The sequence below is a fragment of the Poecilia formosa genome, unplaced genomic scaffold, assembly GCF_000485575.1.
Source record: "Poecilia formosa unplaced genomic scaffold, Poecilia_formosa-5.1.2 Scaffold2, whole genome shotgun sequence".
Taxonomy (NCBI): Eukaryota; Metazoa; Chordata; class Actinopteri; order Cyprinodontiformes; family Poeciliidae; genus Poecilia; species Poecilia formosa.
In genome coordinates this window covers 2,829,727-2,851,754 of record NW_006799941.1, presented here as the reverse complement: position 1 = coordinate 2,851,754, position 22,028 = coordinate 2,829,727, and the positions used below count along the sequence as shown (strand labels likewise).

At 40.4% G+C, this 22,028-nt stretch overlaps 1 protein-coding gene across 1 annotated transcript in view; it reads right to left on the bottom strand.

The window, feature by feature from the left end:
• Nucleotides 1-22,028, bottom strand: part of megf6b (multiple EGF-like-domains 6b) — a 34,702-nt gene that overhangs the window by 8,046 nt on the left and 4,628 nt on the right. Inside the window, exons 3-32 of the mRNA XM_007549561.2 lie at nucleotides 21,209-21,334; nucleotides 20,487-20,609; nucleotides 19,917-20,039; nucleotides 19,683-19,820; nucleotides 18,413-18,535; nucleotides 18,148-18,270; nucleotides 15,828-15,998; nucleotides 15,201-15,332; nucleotides 14,969-15,097; nucleotides 13,906-14,034; nucleotides 13,619-13,753; nucleotides 12,114-12,248; nucleotides 11,907-12,032; nucleotides 11,694-11,825; nucleotides 11,225-11,353; nucleotides 11,021-11,152; nucleotides 10,403-10,531; nucleotides 10,196-10,324; nucleotides 8,877-9,005; nucleotides 8,659-8,787; nucleotides 7,366-7,494; nucleotides 7,100-7,228; nucleotides 5,446-5,574; nucleotides 5,087-5,218; nucleotides 4,883-5,011; nucleotides 4,066-4,194; nucleotides 3,793-3,921; nucleotides 3,538-3,666; nucleotides 2,907-3,035; nucleotides 2,698-2,826 (exon numbers count right to left, since the gene is read on the bottom strand). Coding sequence (XP_007549623.1) covers nucleotides 2,698-2,826; nucleotides 2,907-3,035; nucleotides 3,538-3,666; nucleotides 3,793-3,921; nucleotides 4,066-4,194; nucleotides 4,883-5,011; nucleotides 5,087-5,218; nucleotides 5,446-5,574; nucleotides 7,100-7,228; nucleotides 7,366-7,494; nucleotides 8,659-8,787; nucleotides 8,877-9,005; nucleotides 10,196-10,324; nucleotides 10,403-10,531; nucleotides 11,021-11,152; nucleotides 11,225-11,353; nucleotides 11,694-11,825; nucleotides 11,907-12,032; nucleotides 12,114-12,248; nucleotides 13,619-13,753; nucleotides 13,906-14,034; nucleotides 14,969-15,097; nucleotides 15,201-15,332; nucleotides 15,828-15,998; nucleotides 18,148-18,270; nucleotides 18,413-18,535; nucleotides 19,683-19,820; nucleotides 19,917-20,039; nucleotides 20,487-20,609; nucleotides 21,209-21,334 — 3,915 coding nt within the window. The remainder of the gene's footprint in view (nucleotides 1-2,697; nucleotides 2,827-2,906; nucleotides 3,036-3,537; nucleotides 3,667-3,792; nucleotides 3,922-4,065; nucleotides 4,195-4,882; nucleotides 5,012-5,086; nucleotides 5,219-5,445; nucleotides 5,575-7,099; nucleotides 7,229-7,365; nucleotides 7,495-8,658; nucleotides 8,788-8,876; nucleotides 9,006-10,195; nucleotides 10,325-10,402; nucleotides 10,532-11,020; nucleotides 11,153-11,224; nucleotides 11,354-11,693; nucleotides 11,826-11,906; nucleotides 12,033-12,113; nucleotides 12,249-13,618; nucleotides 13,754-13,905; nucleotides 14,035-14,968; nucleotides 15,098-15,200; nucleotides 15,333-15,827; nucleotides 15,999-18,147; nucleotides 18,271-18,412; nucleotides 18,536-19,682; nucleotides 19,821-19,916; nucleotides 20,040-20,486; nucleotides 20,610-21,208; nucleotides 21,335-22,028) is intronic.

Here is a 22,028-nt window from a genome sequence, read left to right as displayed (position 1 = left end):
AATAAAATCAACACTTCAAAATAAATAAGGTTTCAAAAATAAAATCAACACTTCAAAATAAGTAATGGTTCAAAAATAAAATTTACACTTAAAAATAAAATATTATGTATGTTGTATTGAAAAACATTAGAATATAAGCACTTTTATCAAATCTTCATTGTGGTAAGATCATGTTAAGTTCTTAAATACATGGAAACTCAACAATTTGTAAGGTTAAGGTTAAGGAGTTAGCTCAGCAGGTTAGAGCACCGTGCTGGCAATGCTGAGGTCATCGGTTCAAACCCCGTACAGGGCAATTCATGTTTAAGGTCTTATTGATGATGTCATTAGCAGAGACAAAGGCTTGGCTAAAAAATAAAATCAATACTTACAAATAAAAAATGGTTAGGAAGCGCATTACAAACCTTTGGTTGAAATGGCACGTTAAATTCAAGTCTCCATTACAGAACAGAGAAAACTAAAGAGAATGCAACGTTGTGTTAATCCATTTGAGGAGCCGGTAGTTTATCTTGAGGAAATAAATGACAATGCAGAAGTTAATTAGACTGTACCATGCGCAGTCCGCTGCTCAACCACAGCGGACTGCGAAGACTTAGAAACCGCTGGAAGTAACTCATCCAGCGGCTTTAACAAATGAAGCCTTCTTGGTTCACGTTACCCAGGAGAGCAGCGTTCTGGAGGAGCTGCAGACGAAACGTCTGTCCGTTTCGGAGAAGGGAAACCACGCAAAAAATAAAAAATAAAAAAATAAAAATCCTGGTAAAAGTGCACACCGGACCGCACAGGATAAAACACTCAGAGTTCAGTTGATCTGTTTGGATCAGACAGATCCAACTGACTGATGAATTAGCGCAGATTTTTCTGCAGATGGGAACCAGGAGGAAGTGCGTCCAGACCCCAGCGGGTGAAGTGATGCTAATTTAAGTGAAGTCGCTTGATTTAATTTATTAAAAGTTATTGGGGTGGTTTTTGTCACTACAAGAAAAATGTAGATACATTTATCTGCTTAATCTGTGATGGGATCAGGATTCACGGTGAATATTAACTAAACCGCATAAAATGCGACTAAATAGCCGATGTTAATATGATTGTAATTTCACGGATAAAAATAGTACAGGACCGATTTTTTTTTTATGTTGTCGGTCAAGATAACGGATAACAAAAAAAGTCTAGCGCGACCTGCCACCAACTCACACACATCTTCATTCACAGTCTTACTTGTAAATCAATTTTTCTTTTCTTGGACGTTTTAATGTTAGCTTGTCGATGTCTCAGTTTTATTCGCTGGGAAAATCAGTAAGCATCTTGAGGTGACTCTGCTGCTCTCTAGTGGCGAGAAGCCGTAATGTTGGCTGGTAATCAGAATGCATTATGGGAGATGTAGTTTGTAGTCAATTCGTGCTCAAAACCTATTTTAACTCAATCATCGGCCTATAAAATGCTGGGGTGGGCCACATAAAATGACATGGCGGGCCACATATGGCCCGCGAGCCTTGAGTTTGACACATGTGATGTAAAGGCTAACAGCAGGCTGGTCAGGTTAAGGGTCCAATGCAAGTCAAACCTTCTCTAAGCATTTTTACCAATTTCTAGGACCAGCCTTTACACGCAAAGTGGTGTTACTGAGTTTCACCCTCACATTAAATTTTTCTTTTAAAAGATTTAACTTAGGTTTCTGACCTTGGGAAAAAAAAGATACTTAAGCAATTTTAATAACATTATTGAAAATAACAATAATAAAAATAATCAGTTATAGGGCAGTATTATGTATTTTCCAGGCACATTATGCCATTTTATTGCATAATTACGTATCTATGTTACTTTCAGTAATAAAAATTCTGTACATATTAAATAAGCACAGCATCTTTAATTGAGAATCATCGTTAAAACTAAAGATTAGTCATCTTTATTTTATTTTCCACACTTAAATTTATGCGAACAGAGAAATACCTCGCGTCTCTGCATCAGCCTTCAGATGCAACAACTCAAGCTGTCAGAATTGCTTCCCATCAACAATTCCAGCTGTTGTTCATTGTCAGACTGCCATCTATGCATGCTGACGTGATGACGTCAGCATGTCCAACAACCATAGCAGGAGAATATTAAAGGTCAATACAGTTCACAAGTACAAAGTCTCTCCCAGAACTTTAACCTTCATGTTGTCCCTCCTGTTTTCTCTTGATTCACCATCTGGGCAAATCTTTCTCTTCGTTTGGTGCAAGAATAAGAAAGCCAGTGTGTTGTAGTCGGACGGACTTCTGAAGACTTCCTGTCAGTTCTGAACTTGAGTTGTTGTGAAATGTATTGGCTTTGTTTTTCCCACTTCGAGTAAAAAGAAATGTGTCACACGTTTAGACCTCAGACATCTCCATGTTTGTTTAAAAGTAGCTAATTATTATTGTTTAATCATGCTGTTTCATAAAAATAAAATAGACAAAATGTTATATTTCATTTCATCCTGTTGGTTAAAAGTAGGTTGAGATCCGGAAGTCTCAGCTTTTTAAGCTCAACGTTTTCACCTGTTTTTGAAATGAACTCAAGTCTCCTAGTTTCTTGCATAATCCAATTAAAACCGCATCCAGCATGAGATTCTCTGAGCCCAAAGCAAGATTATCTGATGTTATGAAAGCAAGTGCATGTTTCTTTTTTTATTTCCCGTTTTCGGAGGTAATGTGTGGATAAAGAACTAAAGATTACCAATATCACATCTGGCGCCTGTCTTCCCGGAGGGACAGATGCATCTTCCGGTTACAGGATCGCACGGGGAGCCGTCTTCGCAGTCACACACCCCGACGCAGCCTTGACCGTACCTCCCCAGCTCACATGCTTGAGAACGAAGTTAAGGATGTGATTCAAAGACTAAAATTATTCCCACTATTCGGTGTGAACAAACAGCTTTGACCGACCTCTGTGGCAGCGGGCTCCATGATGTCCTGGAGGACAGATGCAGTGGCCCGACACGGGGTGACAGGTGGCGCCGTTCATGCAGTCACACTGCAGCTGACACAGCGGACCGTGGAAACCAGGAGGGCAGACTGAAGGGGAGGACAATCAAAAGATATCAGCTTGATGGAGTTTGCCCTGAGCACACATGCACTTGCTTTGGTTGATATTTCAAACTTATATGAATCTGTGCAGGTTTTGTTGAAGTCTGATCAACTTTAGGTTGCTGGAATCAGTAAGTGTTTACCGACTGTTTTTAGAACCTGGACCCTACGGTTCAGCAAATGAACATAGAGTTGAATAAAACATGCCTGAAAAGTGACTACAGCAGCAGGATGTTGCAGTAGAAGAGTCCATGTTTATTTTAATCAAAGCACACGTCAGCGTGTGGAAACATGCGACTCACTGTAGTCTACACAGTGGAGGCCTTTTCCTCACAGTGATGTGGAACACAAAGGTTTATGGAAAGAAACAGGAGATTTAAATCACCGTTCTGAAAGGGATTTGCAGCTAAAAATAAAAAAAAACCCATCAGATTTATCCCTCAGGACATTTTCACCCTTCTTTATGTGTGCCTGTCTGTTCGGTTCTCACCGTGTTCACACAGATGTCCATAGTAGCCCGATCCGCACCGACACGTTCCCGTCACTTTGTCACAAGAGCCGTTATTTTGACAGCTACATTTCAGCTGACAGTTTGCACCGAATCGGCCCACGGGACACTCTGGCACAAGACAAACGGGACAAAATATCAGCCCCATGACTTCACACTGTGCAGCATTAAGACTCGGCGCTCTGCGCATGCATTTCTTATCTATTATTGAACGGAAGCGGTCATAAAATCCGCTACCGATGTCGCAGCGTTTCCCAGTCCAGCCCAGACCGCAGGTGCAGTTGCCCGTCGCAGAGTCGCACAACCCTCCGTTACTGCAGTTACAGCGCTGAGTGCAATCTCCCCCAAACCAGCCGGGAGGGCAGCCTGAGGCCAAACACACACACTCAAATTATACTGAAGGAAGGATCCACAGAGGTGGAGAGGAAGATGATGAAAAAGGCAGAAGACAAATGCAACAAGGGAAAACCCTTGAGTCAGATATAATGAGACAGAAATGTATCAGCTCACTTTGTCCACAGTCCTCTCCTCTGCGTCCAGGGATGCACACACATCGACCTGTGATGGGGTCGTTCTGGGCTCCGTCTCCACACACAGCCAAACGGTTGCAGTCGACGCCATAGCGCCCGACTGGACACGCTGTCACCAGACAAACACACGGTTATTTATGTACTCAGCTCCATGTTTCCCAGTGGGAGTTGCGTGTTCAGCTGATCTTATATGCTACTTTTCAACATGTATAGCTTTTTGCATGTGGGTCAGAAAGCTCAGTGTTTCGTCTCATCCAATCAGAGCATCGTCTCCCATGTTTACAGAGTTTGCTAAAATGAAATTACACAAATGTTGACTAATGAGAACTCTTATGATCTTCACTGGACTTTATTTTGTGGGTTGAACACACATGCAAATCACACTTTTCTGATTCTTATGAGAAAAGTTTCTGTTGGGGATAAAAACCATTTCCACCGCACAATTAAGATAAAATCAAAAGTGACAAGTCAAGTCAGAGTGAAGGCTAAAAGCAACATTAACCAAAAAGAAATTTCTATTGCACTTGAGGCCTTCAGATCAGAGGAGTGTCCCCAATAAAAACAAATCATTATTGCGTTGGTGTTTGTGGAGGTATTATGACAAAATGTGAAAAAAACTTAAGGGGTGTTTAATTTCTTTCTTTTTTGTAGCCCTAATTTAACCAGGAAAAAACTAATTGAGATTAAAAATCTCATTCAAGAGAGCCCTGGGCCAGACAGCAGCAGAACAAGATTTTATGAAAGTATGAATACTTGTATTTTAACTGGTGCCTCATTAAGGTTTGGTATGAACTCACTGATGTTGCAGCTCGGGCCGATGAACCCAGCTGGACATTCACAGCTTCCAGTTGAAGGAACACACCTTCCTCCGTTTTCACACCGACACTCTTTCTGACAGTCGGGACCATAACGACCCTCTTCACAGCCTGAAAACACACTCAACCCGGTTAGAACCTGGATAATGTAACTTTCTGTTTCCTTAAGCTCATTGCTTCTCCTACTTTGGTCACATTTGGAGCCATGGAAACCTGGGGCGCAGTAACAGGATCCAGACACCGGGTGGCAGAGCTGGTTCGTCTCTGAGCACTGACAGACCTGGTTACAGTTTGGCCCAAACAATCCTGGAATACAAGCTGACAGGGAGAGGTTCACTTGTCTTCTGTGAGCCGATGGTTTTTGCTTCCTGCTTTCCCTGAACTGGTGATGAAGTTAGTAACACAACACAGAAGAAGAAGAAGAAGAAGAAGAAGAAGAAGAAGAAGAAGAAGAAGAAGAAGAAGAAGAAAAAGCTGCTTCTTATTCTAAGCTTAGGAAAGCAGCAGGAGATTCAGGAGACACAAATTACTGCTGCAGGACTCACTCTGTTCACAGCCGTTGCCGGTAAATCCAGGAGGACAGCCGCACTCTCCAGAGATGTGGTGGCAGGAAGTTTCCTGTGCGCAGCTGCAGCGCTGCATGCAGCCTTCACCGAATGTACCGGGCAAACATGCTGGAGGAAAAGGAGAGAGTGAGAGCAAAAGCACAGCTTGAAATCTAAAGGAAATCTGAACCAAATACTCTTCCCAGCTTTCGGTAGACTTTACATGCAGATGTAATTCTTCTTCCCAGAGTTATTTATTTATTTATTTCAAACACACAAAAAGTAAAAACAAGAAAAAATAAAGCTAACAATCATGCCTATGGAGATTTTGCATTATTTATTCGAAAAGGATCAGGTAGAAGATACGAGATCTTATGATTTCCTGCCCCTCTCATACTCGCTCCAGATTAACTCTTAAATTATTCCCATGTTGTTTGACACTTAAATCTCACATTCTCATCCTTAAATGTATAATTACTTACAACTTTTTAATATTATCAATAGCATATTTCCCAGTAAGCTCCTTCTGAAACAGTTTTTTAAGCCATTGTACTTTGTTTAAACTCATCATTTAATCCATTCCATAAATCTACCCCACACACTGAAACACAAAAACTCTTTTGGTTGTTCTAATACTTTTTTTTAAATTTCCTTCTCCTCTTAAATTATAACCCTCCTCTCTGTCTCAAAACAAGTTTTACATATTGTGTGGAAGTTGATGATTTCTTACTTTTAACATCAATTGTACAGTTTTAAAATTTACAAGGTTCCAGAATTTGAGTACATTTGATTTAAAAAAAAAACAACAACAAAAAAAACAATGGGGTTGTATGTTTCCAATATTCCCCTTTATGCAGTATTCAAATTGATTTTTTTATTTTTATTTTTTTGTATTAAGTACATATCAGATGTGGTAATGAGAGCATTATCCAAAATAAAGATTTGTAGTCCAGAACGCTTCTTTCCCCCCTGACGACAGCAACACTTTTGGCTAGTTTTGATTCCACTTGGCAGGTCTCTGGTTTCCAGCTAAATTTATCATCCAACATGACACCCAAAAATTTGACCTCATGAATTCGTTCTAAATCAACACTGTCAATAGTTATTTTGATTTCATTATTTTTCTTGTTTATTGTGGTTTCCAATTATCATGAATTTAGTTTTAATCTAAATTTAATGATAAGTTTTTGTTTTAGTTTTTTTAATTTTTTCATTTCTGTAGCTCTGAGATTTGTCGGATATTTTCTCACCTGTAACTCAAACCTGACAGAACAGAGCAGATAGCCAGACCTGTCAATACAGTGAGAGGAGAATTTATGCACAGGCATTGATGTAATGGCCTTCAGAGCCGCCCAAAGCAGCAATAACTTGAAGTAGTGTGTTTTCAGTTTCTGACGTTGCTGTGGTGAAATTCAGGCCAGTTAATTTTTACAGCATTGCTTCAATTCATAAAGGTTTTATGGTATTTGTTTCTGTGCAGATCCTCAGTGTTATGTGTTTTCCAATCACATAGTGATATCTATAGCACAACGAACCATAACTTCAGTTGGTGTGAAAATGATATTAATAACAAATATGAGTTAAAAGAAATTTGACTACAAAATTTGTTGCCTTGAAATCGGGCCTTTATCTCTTTAAACTCCAACATTAGTACCTTTGTCACAGAGCTTTCCCCTCCAGCCTGGAGAACATCGGCACTCCCCGGTCACGTGATGACAGGAAACCCCGTGCGCACAGCGGCAGCGCTCAGTGCAGCCAGCCCCGTGCAGGCCTGCTTCACACGCTGCTCACAGGAAGGTGAGATTTACATGTTATGATTAACAAAAACACGCAGAATCGGCGTCATGTGAGCTTAGTTTCTCCACGCTGCTGCGCTTCACATGAGGTCATCGTTTCTGCCGTTCAGCCTGAGTGACCCACCTTTCTCACAGCGCTCTCCGACCCAGCCGGCGCTGCAGCTGCACCGGCCTGCCTGGCTGTCGCACACGCCGCCGTTCTCACATTCACACCGCTGCTGGCAGTCGGCCCCGAAACGGCCCGCCGTGCACTCTGTGTCCACACACAGCCACACGCACAGACAGACAGACAGAGACAGAGACATGAGGGCGTGAGACATTTCACAGAAACACCGTCTGATTAGCAGTGCAACACGCCTTTTTTTTTCACCCCTTCCAACTCTTTCTAATTGAACCTCACAGGGCACAGAGTTTGGAGACATTCCTGCGACAAGATTAGAGGTTTCCTGTGCAGCAGGAGGAGGAGGGGGGTCCTGGCACAGCCCGACACCGAGAGGTTGTAACAGTCACTGAGGGAGGATAGAGTGTGAAGGAGAGCTCAGAGGAAGAAGTAGCCAGAATGTCATCACCGGGTCGACACAGAAACACACTCGTTGCCAGCAAATAACCAGACTTCAAGCAGAAATAAATGAGCTCAGGCCACAAATTAAACTTTAAAGAAGAGTGAAATAAAAAAAGAAAGAAAGAAATGAACCCCAAAGCATCACGTTGAATGTTTTCTTCAGGGTCTCTGATGTTTTTCTTCGTTTCTCTCCCCCATCATTATGACTTGAGCAAACAGGAATCCTTTCCAGGTGTTTGAAACTCCAGTCCCCAGAGCAGGGATGCTTCTATAAGCATCCCAGGCTGTCTCACTGGAATGGCATTTTTTCCTGTCTTTCCCATTTTGAAGAGCACCGAAAAAAGTGTCACATTTATACCCTCAGGAAACAGGAAGTTATTTGTTAGCAATGAAGATTCCTAGACACTTAAATTAAATTCAAGACGTAAATTAACTGTTTAAATATGGTTAAATATTAAATATGAATATAACTGTATAACCCAAGTTGTAAAAACATTTATTTCTTAACCAGATGTTTATCCTATTGAATAAATATCCTTTGATATATATACTTTTTTAAACTTCTCAGTGGGAAATGGTTTTATCTTCATTAAAAATGCATCTATTTTTTTTTTATCAGGGTTGTCAACCATTATGGAGGGTAATATTTACTTTGTCAAACTTCAAATAAAATAGTTTACATAAACTGGCTAAACCTCACTAGATTTTCCTGTAATATAAGTGTCTTCCATATTCCTGCAAATATCAGCCTGCGCGGGATGTTGTTGTTAGGGATCACTGATTCCAGAAATAGAAAATTATGTAGAGTTAATCCTCATATCGTCTTGCATTTTAATGTGGTGAAGTGCTACCTACCCAGTTCGCAGGCCGTACCCGTCCATCCAGCTGGACATGAACATTTTCCATCGGTTTTGTTGCAGGTGGCTCCATTCTGGCACAAGCAGACCTGCTGACAGTCTGCCCCATAAAACCCAGCCGGGCATTCTGGGAGAAAATCAGACACAAACTCTCTGGCGTGACCTCTTCTTCACCTATATTGTGGATGATCGCTTCCATCGACGGCACAAGCTCACCTTCTGTGCAGTTGGGTCCGGTCCAGCCGGGCATACATGAGCACTGGCCACCGGCTGGGTGGCAGATGCCGCCGTTGCGACAGCCACAGGTTCGGTTACATCCCGGCCCATAGAAACCAGCCAGGCACGCTGCCAGGAGACGGAGAAAACAATATCATTACCTCCAGATGAACTCTGATCATGAAAAGTGAAAATTCCAGCATTTGGAAAGTAATACAGGCCTCAGCATGGGGAACACCAAAATGGTACTTTCTCATGTTGAACTGGACTTTCCCAAATATCTGAAACCAACCGGGTCTTTTTTTAAATTTTTGTCTCCAGTTTAAGTCTGAAAATTTTCTAATTCAGTTCAAACCAGTCCAGTTCATCGCAGTGTAATCCAATCATGTAGTCAGATTCAGAAGAGTGAGTCTGCACAGTTCTGGTAAAATATAAGTGTTTGGTATGCAAATAAACAAAACCAGGAAAATCATTTCAACAATTTTTTTCATTTATGTGACATTTACCCTTTACCAGATTTATTCAGAAAGCCACATTTTAAATTTGCCCATTCGCCCTTTAAAAACTTCTTTATATCTCTCAGTTTGTAAGGAAAAGCATAATTCTCCTCTGATATAGCTAATTTTTGAATACATGAAAAATAAAATTCCTCCAAATCCACAGATTTCTAGCAGAAAACTGAAGATTTTTTGGTCCACAGATTCAGAACTATTCCTAAATTCATCCATGGATTTTGATGTTCCCTTCTCCTGACTGTTACATTTTGCGCAAACCGGGGCTTCAGCTTGAAGATGCAAATGTTAAAATGATCTTACTTGATTAATCAAGTTCATAATTATATAGAACTAGATGACTGACTTGAAACTCAAGTGTGTGAAAAATTATGCAAGAAAGTAATTACAGATTTTTATTTCTTACATTGTTTTTTTTCTTTTTCTTTTAAACAATATGAGGTTACACAGAGTTAAACAGGATATGTCAGTTTGTGACATATCCAAGGTATTTTTTTAACATCACAAAACCTGGTGTTTTAAACAGAAATGTGTCCAGTTGTGTGGACAGACAGTCCAAAGCAACTGAACTGATAAAAACTGCAGTCAGTCAGAATCTGCTGATCATATAATTCAAGATAGTACAAAGATATCCAGTTGAAGAAGACCAGTTGATTATATCAAGTCGTTGACTTTGGAGCAATCCCTCGTGCCAATAAAGCACATGGCAATAGTGGAGAGAAACCACTCCCTGTTATCATTAAGAAACCTGAACAATCCTGACATATCGTCGCCCTCTGAGGACTCAGCACCTGCACCGTCACTCACTCAGATTGCAGAATGGGCCGATCCAGCCTGCAGGACAGGAACAAACGCCGCTGATGTGATCGCAACTCCCACCGTTCTGACAGAAACACTTCTCCTGGCAGTCCAGACCGTAGAAACCCTGAGGACACGCTGAAATACAGACCTCTCTTACAAAACCACATCGCATTGTTAAAGTGAGCGAGTCTGGCTTCACTGGGTTTCTCTTACGCTTTTCGCAGAAGGAACCCGTCCATCCCACCTGACACGTGCAGGCGCCGCTCACATGGTCGCACTGCGCTTCATTTTCACACTGACAGACGCGACGACAACTCAGACCAAACAGACCTGCAGGGCACTCTGAGGGTAACGCAAACACAAGACAGGAGTAAAATGGACATTGTTCTTTTATTCTATGAACTACTGACTGTATCCGAAATGCCAAGCAAAAATGCACTGTTTATTTCCAGAAAATGAGAAACCGTCAAAATAACGCAAAAGATGCAGAGCTTTCAGACCTCAAATAATGCAAAGAAAACAAGTTCATATTGATTTAGAAACAACAACACTAATGTTTTAACTCAGTAAGACTTCAGAAATCAATATTTGGTGGAAAAACCAGGAGGTTTTCAATGGGGTTCAGTGCAGTGGGCTCTTCATTTTTTCCCAGAGCTTTCTATCCCCCTTTCATTTTACAGTCACGTGTGGGTTTATGTGATAAACTTGTGTGTGTTTATCACATAAAAGTTCAATAGCATACACAAAAGTTTGAGGCTGCAATATGACAACATATGAAACAGGTAAAGAAGTTCAGGAAATACTGTTGGAAGTCAGCACATAGAAGCATACTCTGCTGGCAGCTCGGTCCAGTGAATCCTGCTTCACAGCTACACCGGCCCGTCACAGCGTCGCAGCTTCCGTCTCCATTTCTGCAGTCACATGTTTCTGCACAGCCAGCGCCCCAGTGCCCTGCATCACAAACTGCAACAAAGAATGCATGAATCATCAGAAGAGTTTTTAAATGCCTACAGCTCGGCTCTTTGAGGCCTTTACCTTTTCTGCAGTCGTGTCCAGTCCATCCAGGAGCGCAGGTACACTGTCCACTCTCTGGGTCACAGCGAGCATTGTTCTCACACACACATTTCATCTGGCATCTCAGACCAAAACGTCCACTTGGGCAAACTACATAGGAAAAAAATATATATTTATACATCAAGATCAAAATGACTTTTCTATAACCAACTCCAGATGACTGCCTGTGAAGCACCAAGTTCCCATAAAGGTGGCTTTAAGAGCCAGCTCGTGGTTGAAATCCACTCAGGAAAACCTCTGAGGCGGCTGGAGGATTTTTAGCTAATGACCTTAAAGAAAAATGATCCCATCTGTCTTCCAGCTCCTTCATTTCACATCCAAACAGCGCCACCTCACTATTCCACACCCCTGCCATCCTTCTCATCTAGTGGACTGCTTAATGCACGTTGCTATGGACACCTTCCCCAAAAGGCCTGCTGCTGTGACTCACAGGTTTGGCAGAGTGTTCCCATGTATCCAGGCGGGCAGCTGCAGGACCCGTTGTGTTTATCACAGGCACCCCCGTTCTCACAAGCGGGGCAGGTTTCCCTGCAGCCGGGACCCCAGAAACCCTCCGGACACACTGAGGAGGAAAAATGATCTTATTGTGGAAAACTGCGTCCTTGTGTTGCATCCACACTTACACCCATGCATGCTCACTCACAGTTCTCACAGTGCTCTCCATGCATCCCAGTTTGACAGTGGCATTGTCCTGTCTCCTTGTCACATGGCGCACCGGTGCAGTTACACGGCTGGATGCAGCCAGGTCCAAACATCCCCTCTGGACACTCTGATACACAACACAACACACACAGGATGGACCTTTTTCCAATTCAGGATGAGAATTACACTTCTATGTCTTCGTCTCTACCTTGCTCACATTTCTCCCCATGACGCCCAGCGGGGCATTTTCGTTGGCACGCTCCAGTCACATGATCACAGGACGCTCCAGGTGGACAGGCGCACTTCTGCTCACAGCCCAGTCCAAAAGTACCAGTTTTACAGCCTGGACACAAAACAGAGCACACACTTCACTCATCGCGTAAAACACAAAGTTGTCAGAGCTGAAAATTACCCTCCTCTTCTTCCCTTATTACACTGTGATCATTACACTTTGTTAGTATCAAATTCAGCGACCCGTCTTCATGTCTGGATGCCGAAATGCTGTGAGTTGAGTAGGTTTTGAAGGTCTTCATTATCAAACCCATCAAGTTTACGGAAAGCATCAGCTTGTTCTTTTTTTAAACACCTGAGCAATTCAAATGCAGGACATGAACTTCTGGGCCAAATCCTGATTGATGGTGGCCCGTTCTGACAGCAGCTAGTGGGTCAATCACAGGTTTCTCACTAAGCTATGAACAGGTTTCTGGCCATGGGCTGAAAATCTCTGAGCTACTTCATTGTCAACTTTCTGCTCCATTTAAGAGGAGAAAGCTCCGTTCAACCACTAACCTGCTCCTGGATAGTTGGTCCAAGTTGTTCTTGGACAATGAATTGATCCCATCCGTTTTTTATGGCAAATTGTGAGCGGGCCTGGCAACGGGTAGAACTCACACATTGTCGTCCTGCCTGAGGCCAGGCAAGAGTCCAAAAGTCTCTCTTATTTAAATCATCACTAGGAACATTTACTGGAGTTTCTTATGTGTTTCCAAGCCTCACTTTGAGTGAAATTTCATTAGCAGTGATATTGTTGCTTGTGAAGCACTTCTGATGGAAAGTGATGATGATAGCATGTTTTCTTCAAGGTAATCACAGTTTGAAAAAAATAAATAAATAATGATTTTATGCACATCTCCATTTGTTCAGTCACTACAAAATCATTCTAGTCAAGCCTTGAATCAGCAAATACCATTCAGGCCAACTGTCCATTTATGTTAGTTTGTTTTTTCTTTTGTTTGTTTGTTTTAAAGTAAACGTAAAAAGTGAAAAAGCTGTAATTACTAAACCCTTCCACTAATTTGCATGTGAATACCTTTAAATTAAAGCAGGGAGTCTGGACTCTATGCAATAATTATCTGTATGGTTGTAATTTGAATACGCTCCAAGAAACATAAACACCAAAGCCTTAGCCAGTGGTTGCATATATGGAGATCTATATGTTATTTAAGCCCTGAAACTAAAAACAGATGTATAAAATCAGATGTTTATAAACAGCATTTGTGTGAATTTCATATTTCACAGCAAAAAATGGGGAGAAAAGATTGTGCGTAGACAACTGGTTAGTTTTGAAGTATTTTTCTTTTATCTGTGAAAGCATTAACTCTCTGTTTTGTTATTGTGACTTTCTTGTTTGTTTTTCATAAAAATATATTTTAATGTAATGACATAAAAAAGGGACAGGCTCTCAAAAACTGACACAGTTAGCATGTTTCTCACTTTCATTGCAGGTGCTGCCGTGGTAACCAGGTTTGCAGATACAGGTGCCATGGTGGCGATGACAGTCCTTTGTCTTTTTCTGGTCACACTGACACTCCTGAGAGCAGCCAGCTCCAAAGGTCCACCTAGGACATGCTAGAAATTAAGATTTAGGAAAACATTTACATTTGAAATTAACAATTTTGTGTTACAAGGTATGGAAATATGACTTTTTACTCTGAAATAGAAATGCAAGGCTCAGGAAATGAACATTTCAACGTGGGAGGTTAGTGTTTTAGGAGTCTTACGAAGGTGACAGAAGCGTCCATACAGTCCGGCTTCACACAGACAGGCTCCGTAGGTTCGGTGGCAGCGGCCGTTGTTAGCACAGTTGCACTTCTTGTTGCACTGCTTCCCATAGAAACCTTTAGGACAACCTGGAGACAGAAGACATGCCACATTATTAAATCACTGAAAAACCTTTTCACATCTTGCCCTCTTAAAAACCACAAACTTCAGTGTGTTTTGTTAGAATTTTTAAATGAGGGACCAACATAAACTGCAACATAACTGAAGTGGAAAACACATTTTTTATGTATTTATATTCAGTCCTTTACTCTGATGCTCCTAAATAAAATACAGTGCAAGCAATTAACTTAAAAAAATGAATCTAAATAATAAATAGTCCACTTGTGTGTAGTTTAATCTAGATCTCAAAGGATTCTTAGAAAACATTAGGGTCATGAAGACCAAGGAACACTGCAGAAAGGTCACGAAAGAAGACAGAGGTTCACTTTCCAGCAGGAAATCAACCCTAAACATAAAGTTTGTTGAACATTTCACCAGGGATACAATGAAATGGATCTGAAGCATATTCAGGCGATACAATGGCCTACTCAAAGCACAGAACTAAGTCTAATTACAAATCTGAGGCAATAATTTAGACTGACTTCTCACAGACACTCTCCATTCAGACTGACTGAGCTTGAATTATTTTACAAATAAGAGGTAAAAACTTCAGCCTCCAGATGTCCGGAGCTGGTAAACATCCGAAACGACTTCCAGCTGCGACTGCAGGGAGCAGCAATTCTACAAAACTCAAGAAAACTGAATTCAAATGCACAATGCAGTTTTCATGTCTAGAAAGAAACTATTAATCATATATCATTCCCCTATTTTGTGTTGGTCTAGCACATAAAATCCAAATAAAATCCATTGAATTTGGTGGTTCTCGTGTCAACATGTTAGAAAGTTCAAGGTGTATGAATGCTTTTTCAAGGCACTGTATTTAAAATAGCTTTATGAATTATGTTTCGGCAATTTAATGTTTTATGGTAAGAACAAAACCATAAAAAAATAGAGGTTTCTCACCGTCCTGACACAAATCTCCAGTCACACCAGGAGGGCAGCGGCAGCTCCCGCTGACCGAATCGCAGCTGGCTCCGTTTTTACACTTGCAGGAAAACGAGCAGTTTTTTCCAAAATGCCCCACAGGACAGGCTGCGAGGTTGACATTTTTCAACAGTTTAGATTACTAACAGGAGGGAACATTTGCAATCACAGCGACATGCAGGTGATGAGTGTGTCTCTGGTCAGCCCTCACTCTGATTGCAGATGATTCCCGTCCATCCATCCGGACAGTCGCAGCCGTTTTTCCAAATGTTGCATATTCCCCCATTAGTGCAGTCATCACAGGTCAGGCTGCAGTCGCTGCCGAAGGTGTCGTCCAGGCACACTGAAAACAGAATAATTACCAACAGCTGCAACCATGACCAGTCAAGCAGAAACACTGTTTTATCTGCCTGTTTTGGACTTTTTCTAACACTGCTGCTCCAGCAAATGAGACAGTCCACGACTCCAAATCAAATAGACAAAGAATGGCACAGAAATTGTAACATTATGTTATGATATACACCGAAATCAGACAGTAAAGTGTGTCCCACTTGTTTCCAGTTTTAATTACATTGTTATTTAGAATGTTCATCAGATATGCACAGCTGAAAAAATATCTCTGGTTCCCTGGTTAAATCAGCTACTGTGCCAGATAAGCCGCAGCATTCCTGCCTGGTAGTTTCCTGGTCGTCTGGAAGCATGAACTGAGATAATTAACACTCCCCGTGTGGTCTTCCTCTGAAAGAGTCAGTCTAAACACTTCACAGAGGCCTGGTAATCAGATGCAGGTTTCATGTTAATGAAAATGAGTTAATAATGGCAGAGGGAGAAAACTCACCAAATTTCTCGGCCAGGCTGCTCTCGGCCCTGAGCTCCCCATCGTCATCTTCGTAGTCGTCGTAACGCTCCAGGGGTTGGTCGTAGTCGCGGAGCAAGGTGAGCTGGGGGTGAATGAGGGACAGCTCGATGGCGCCTCCGCTGGAGAGAGACTCAACTGCACCTTCGAGAGCTGCAATGGAGCAAGAGAAAAACTCACAAATGTGGCGTGGATGGAGCATACTGCTTCATAACTCAAATCCTACTTATTTCGATATGAATAACTCGATTTAAATTCTTAAGCAGTTGTTTATATACACACTAATATATACACAGTTATATAACCAGTTTCTACAAATGTTTAGGAAGTAATCAGCATGCTTTTCACACCATCAAATTACACAAAGCATCATTTCAGTAAGTGTACACTGAAATGTCACTGGGATTTAGATATTTTTAACATTTTATCAAGAAAAAAAAAGAGAACATTTTAAAAGGTAAAATGAGGCCACATAAGATTCCTAACAGGTTAAAGTGAATCAAAGCGTCTTCAACTCTGAAAACTTCTCTGCCATTCATTAGTAAGGGAGACTTTGTAATATTAGACCTCGTAAAAACAAAAAAATGCACAAAACTTGTATTTGCAATTTCTAATAGTATTGTAGCTATGGTGATTAAAACATACAGTTAAAACTAAAATTATTTATGCCTCTTTGAAAGTCTGTTTTTAATAGGAACAAAAATGGCATAAATGTAAAATTCTTAATTTTGACAACAGCATTTATTGGGTGACTGAGTAGCAGACTTGAAATCTGAAAGTTATGAATTCAATTCCAGATTCTTCCTGTCATAAGTAGACATGCTCCACGAGCAAGGCACTAAAATCTTAAATCAAGGCATCAAGATTCACCTCAGTTAGATGAGTAAAGATTTTGACAGCCGACATGTTTTTAAAGAATCAGGATTTTACAGTGACTCAGCTAAAGCATTTTTACCCTTTGAACCTTTTTAGATTTTGTCATAATTTAGAGCAAGACATGAATTTATCGCTCACAGATGATCTCCGTCGAGGCTGGAATAAGCTAGAGCTTTTCCGATAAGAAAAAAAAGGGTCTAACAGGTTTAAATACTCTGGACAAACTCCAAAAAAATTGGCATCCTGGGTTTAGAAAGTATTGGACAACGTGTTCTTATTACAAGTGCACTCCAAATGTTTATGTGCCAAAATTTCACAGTGGTTTGAAAGTCGACACAAAGTAAAAATGTGGTCTTAATAGATTGTTTTGCAATTGAAACTATAAAGAAAAAGGTGGTGAATTAAACATGAGGAGAAAAGTAGTGCTCACAACTCAAATGCCAAAAAGAGACGTGAAAAAAATTTAATGGGTTATGAATACCTACAGAAGATGGAAATAACCAGCAGTCCAAACATACATAAAGGTTTTAATGTGGGGGGAAAAAAAAGCTGACAACGTCCTCTAGCCAAAACAGATTCTTTTTTTGCCCACATTAAAACCTTTAAATATTTGGTAACACTTTATTTGAAGGGGGTTGAATAAGACTGACATGACACTGTCATAAACATGACATAATATGTCATGAACATGAATAAGCCTTCATGAATATTTATGACTGTTGTCATAAAGCGTCATTTGGTAAATTATGACACTTTTAATACAAAGTTGACATTATTCAAAATGTCTTTGTTATGACAACTTGACATTAACCAGGAAATAATTACTGTTTAAACTTTACCTTTAATAACATAAAGTTACCTAATTTTTAAAGTGCAATCAGTAATACTTTTATAACAAATTTATATCAGTAATGATTTATTAGTTAATGTCAAGTTGTCATAACAAAGACATTTTGAATAATGTCAACTTTGTATTAAAAGTGTCATAATTTACCGAATGACGCTTTATGACAACAGTCATAAATATTCATGAAGGCTTATTCATGTTCATGACAGGTGTTATGTCATGTTTATGAAAGTGTCATGACAGTCTTATTCACCCCCCTTCAAATAAAGTGTTGCCAAATATTTTTAGAGTGCTAGGTATTTCCATGTTTGCTGATGTTAATGTGGCAAAGACCAGGTTGCAAATGCAACATGATGCAATAATCTGTATGCTAATTTGTGGATAATTATTATTTTTTAAATGTATTACACAGAAAAAACTTATGGCTAAAGGGAAACTACTTTGTGTTTTTTTGAAGATGAACTTAGTTAAGAACAGGTGGTGAACTGAACAAAATTTAATTCACTTTTAGCCTGTAGGAAGTGAATTTGGAACTACTTATCGCTAAGAATGAAATGAAACGACATGGCTGAAACTCACGGATGCAGGAGCGCCTGTCCTCGTCCAGCTGGAAACCCCGGCGACAGAAGCACTGGAAGGAGCCGGCGATATTCTGGCATGTGTGATCACAGCCGCCATTAGCAGCCAGACACTCGTCCACATCTGAACAACACAGACACGGCAAAAGGTCAACAGCTTTTGCTACATCTCAAGGTAAAGTTAGAACAACAACGAAATAACAAACCTGCAGAATCTGAAATAAATTAGCAGAGTCAGCCATGTTTTACCTGGGGGCAAAACATACCGTCACAGCTACATCCATCTGCATTGAGTCTGTGTCCTGCTGAGCAGTAGCATTCATAACCCCCGGGGTAGTTGGTGCAGTCCTGCTCACAACAGGAGCTCTGTTCTCCACACTCATCAACATCTGACAAACACAACAAGCAGGAAAACACACACACACAAAAAATATGCTTTACTGCTTTCTGATAGAAACCTTTTATGAGAAAATATAAAGTGTGCTGATTTAGCAACCAATTGCAGCCAAGTTACAACTAAAATATATATATTTAGAGCTAAACCTCTGCTCTTTATTCTTTGGTTATGATAAACGCTCACCAAACTTCAATAATGTTCCACCTCCTAAACACAAATACAATTTACCATTACCCTACAAATTCTTAAAGTGCGTGAAGATTTTATGAGCACATTAAAACAAATATGTAATGCGGTTAATGGCATTTTCTCCCCTCTGTTTTTATGTGTATTTGGCAAAGTTGTAGCGTCGACTGAGCTAATAATGCTGCTACAGTAATCAAATGTGATAACTTTGTGTAAAGTCTTGTGAATCTAATTTTATGAGCATACATGAAAGTTCAACAGAGTTCAGTTCTTGTTGGAAAGTATTTATACTGATGGCTCTTGGACTTTATGAACATTTTGGAAGATAGAACTCCACATTACAAGATTTACTAATAATAAATGAGTTATAACTCTTCAGTACTGTTGCAGACAGCTAGTTTGATCAGGGAGCCTTTATAACTCCAATTTATGTTTGCAGATGTAAAAACGACACAAAACAGATGTAAATTCGTTAAACATTGTGCAGACGGGTAAAAGTGAAGTGAATTTGGGTTAGATTTGTCAGTGAAGATAAAAAAAAAAAACTAAAATATGGCAAAAATATTCATGTTCCTTTTCACATTTTGTCTTGCCATATATCTGGAACTTATGTGACAGACCAACATAATGTGATGCATAGTTGTGGAGTGGCAGAACAAAGATACAAAGGGTGTTGAGCGTTTGTAAAGACTTTGTAAAGCTACATTTTGCTGAAATTAAAGTTTTCTTGGAGTAAGCCGGCACTAGCTTTGCACTTCTTGGAGCCTGAAATTTTATCCAATTCTTTGCGGAGTGGCTGCAAGTATTTGGAAAACAGAAATAGAAAACATTCCGGTACCGACATCATATAAGCAACAAAGTACTACAGTCTATGTATGCTGATGCTGATCATGCAATCGGCTAACGTATACTCAGGTCCTTCACATCAGTTTGAGCGCATTGCAGTCTCATACCAACACAGGTTTTCAGGTCATCGTTGAGCCGGTAACCATGGTTACAGGTGCACACGGGCCCGCTGGTCGAATGCTGGCAGCGATGAGAACATCCACCGTTGTTGCTCTCACAGCTGTTCACAATCTCCATCTCAATTCCTAACATTCACAGTGAGGTCAGACGGTCCGTCAGGAGGAATGGGGCTCAATCAGACGAGTTCAAAGTTTAACATGCGCGATGATATTCAGACTGACTGTAACACTGCTTCCCATCAGATCCCAGCTCATAGGCGGTGTTGCAAACGCAAGCGTAGGAGCCCAGCGTGTTGCGGCAGCCATGTGCACAGTTGGTTTCCTCTGTTTTACACTCGTCGATATCTGAGGAAGGACGTGTTTAAGCATTGTGAACTGTGGGACGGATTGCACATGGTCTGCACAAGCTCAGTGACACTTTGAATGTGCCGCTTGTGAATCAAATGCTTTTTATAGGCCTAAAAACAATATAACCTTCACAGCTTCAGCAGATCCTAACCACACACACAGCTGCAGGATCAGATGTCTTATTTTCATTTATAGTTTATAGTTTTTACGTTTATGACTATACTTTCTATGTCTTACTTTTGCAAAATGTTCCAAATACATTTTATTTCTTAAAACAATCTTCAAACAGAGTTGATCCAGCAGCTATTTGAAACTTTGGCTCAGAGAGTGAAAGCCTTAAATATCCATAAAATGACTTCAGATGGAATTTTAAAGTACTTTTACTTCACCTAACATTGAACTTCCACTCCACGCATTACTAAGAAAATGAATTTGAAACTATACCTTCACAGGTTTTCCCATCTTCAGCCAGCAGGTAGCCACGTTTGCAATCACAGATAGGCTTTCCTCCATCAACTCGACACTCATGCATGCAGCCTCCATTCTGATCTGCACAAGGATTCTGCACTGGAGAGCAAAAAGCATGCCTTCCTCACCATCACAGTCTCCATTATTTTACAGCAGAGATCTATAAAACTTGTTTTTTCTAAATGTTAATGCCCGACATGTGCATAGCTTTGAATTGAGTTCTTCTTCATTGGGCTCCCTCTGCAGAAATTAACTTGTGGCAGCCCGTCTTACTAGTATGATCAGAGCATTCACCTCTGAATAATTAAAGGAAGCCAACAATCACAAAGAAAAGACATCTAAAAGCTCGTCATTTAGCAGATGGAAATTCATGTATAATTTCCTACATTTGGAAGACCATACTTGACTGTGAAGCCTTTGAGACTGAGGTGATCAAAACAAGCATTGGATATGAAAACAATTATTATGAAGAAAAAAAAAAAACAAACAATAAATGTAACTCAGTAAGACACAGAATGGTATTCAATCTTAGTCTTCCTGAGATAAAATTACAGCTACCAGCAGAATGAGTGAAGGTGTTTTTAACATTATGTTTAGAAGCTCACCTTTCATCAGTTGGGAACAGTCCAATTATTTTCTTTTTTGTTTTGTGTGTTGAGGTTGTGCATGTTTCATATATGTTCAGCGTGGTCACTTACGTTTACAGTGCTTGCCATCCTCTGCCAACACGTAATTTGGCTTGCAGCGGCAGCGAAAATGTGAAGCCGACTGCTGCAGACAGTAGTGCTCGCATCCTCCGTTGCGGACAGCGCATGAGTACACGGCTGAAAATGTGAAAACAGAAAATTAGGCAACTTGCAGGAATAAATCTGAAGTGAAATCTCTAACTTCTGGACCCTTTCAAACTAAAAGCTCATCACAATAAAAAGTTAAAACTCAGAGACACCTGAGCGATTGGCATCCACAGTGGATGGCTTACTCATCCACTAATTAATGAGGTTCGGTTCAATTTGATCCCACTTCTTCCCAACCTACATTTATCCTCTTTGAAGTAACAGATGGGTCTGAATCATTTAGTGGAAAATAACTAGTAGAAGAACTCAAAGGCTGTGTTATTCATACCGAGAGACTGGAGTCAAGACCAATCCATCCTGAGTGCATGTCAAACCGCACAGCGTTTTCCAGATTAAATATTATGCAGCTACAAGCTAAGTGTGTGGGAAACATCTGAAGTTCACCGGGCAGATGAGAGAGTCGATGTGAGCACAGAGTCTCTGCTTTTGTGCTTTCATGAACTCAAACTATCTGGAATGAACAGCGGAATAAAAAACCTAGTTTATTAGTATAAACACAAATGAGCTGCATCTACAATCATTCCATCAGGACTCTGTTGTAAAGGTTGTAATATTTTATTTCTTCACTCAACATCCGTCAGTGAAGAGCCTTTCATGAATGGTTGGGTTCTTGCTAACATATCTGTGTAGTAAGATAAATGACTTCACAGAGAATGATTTCAAA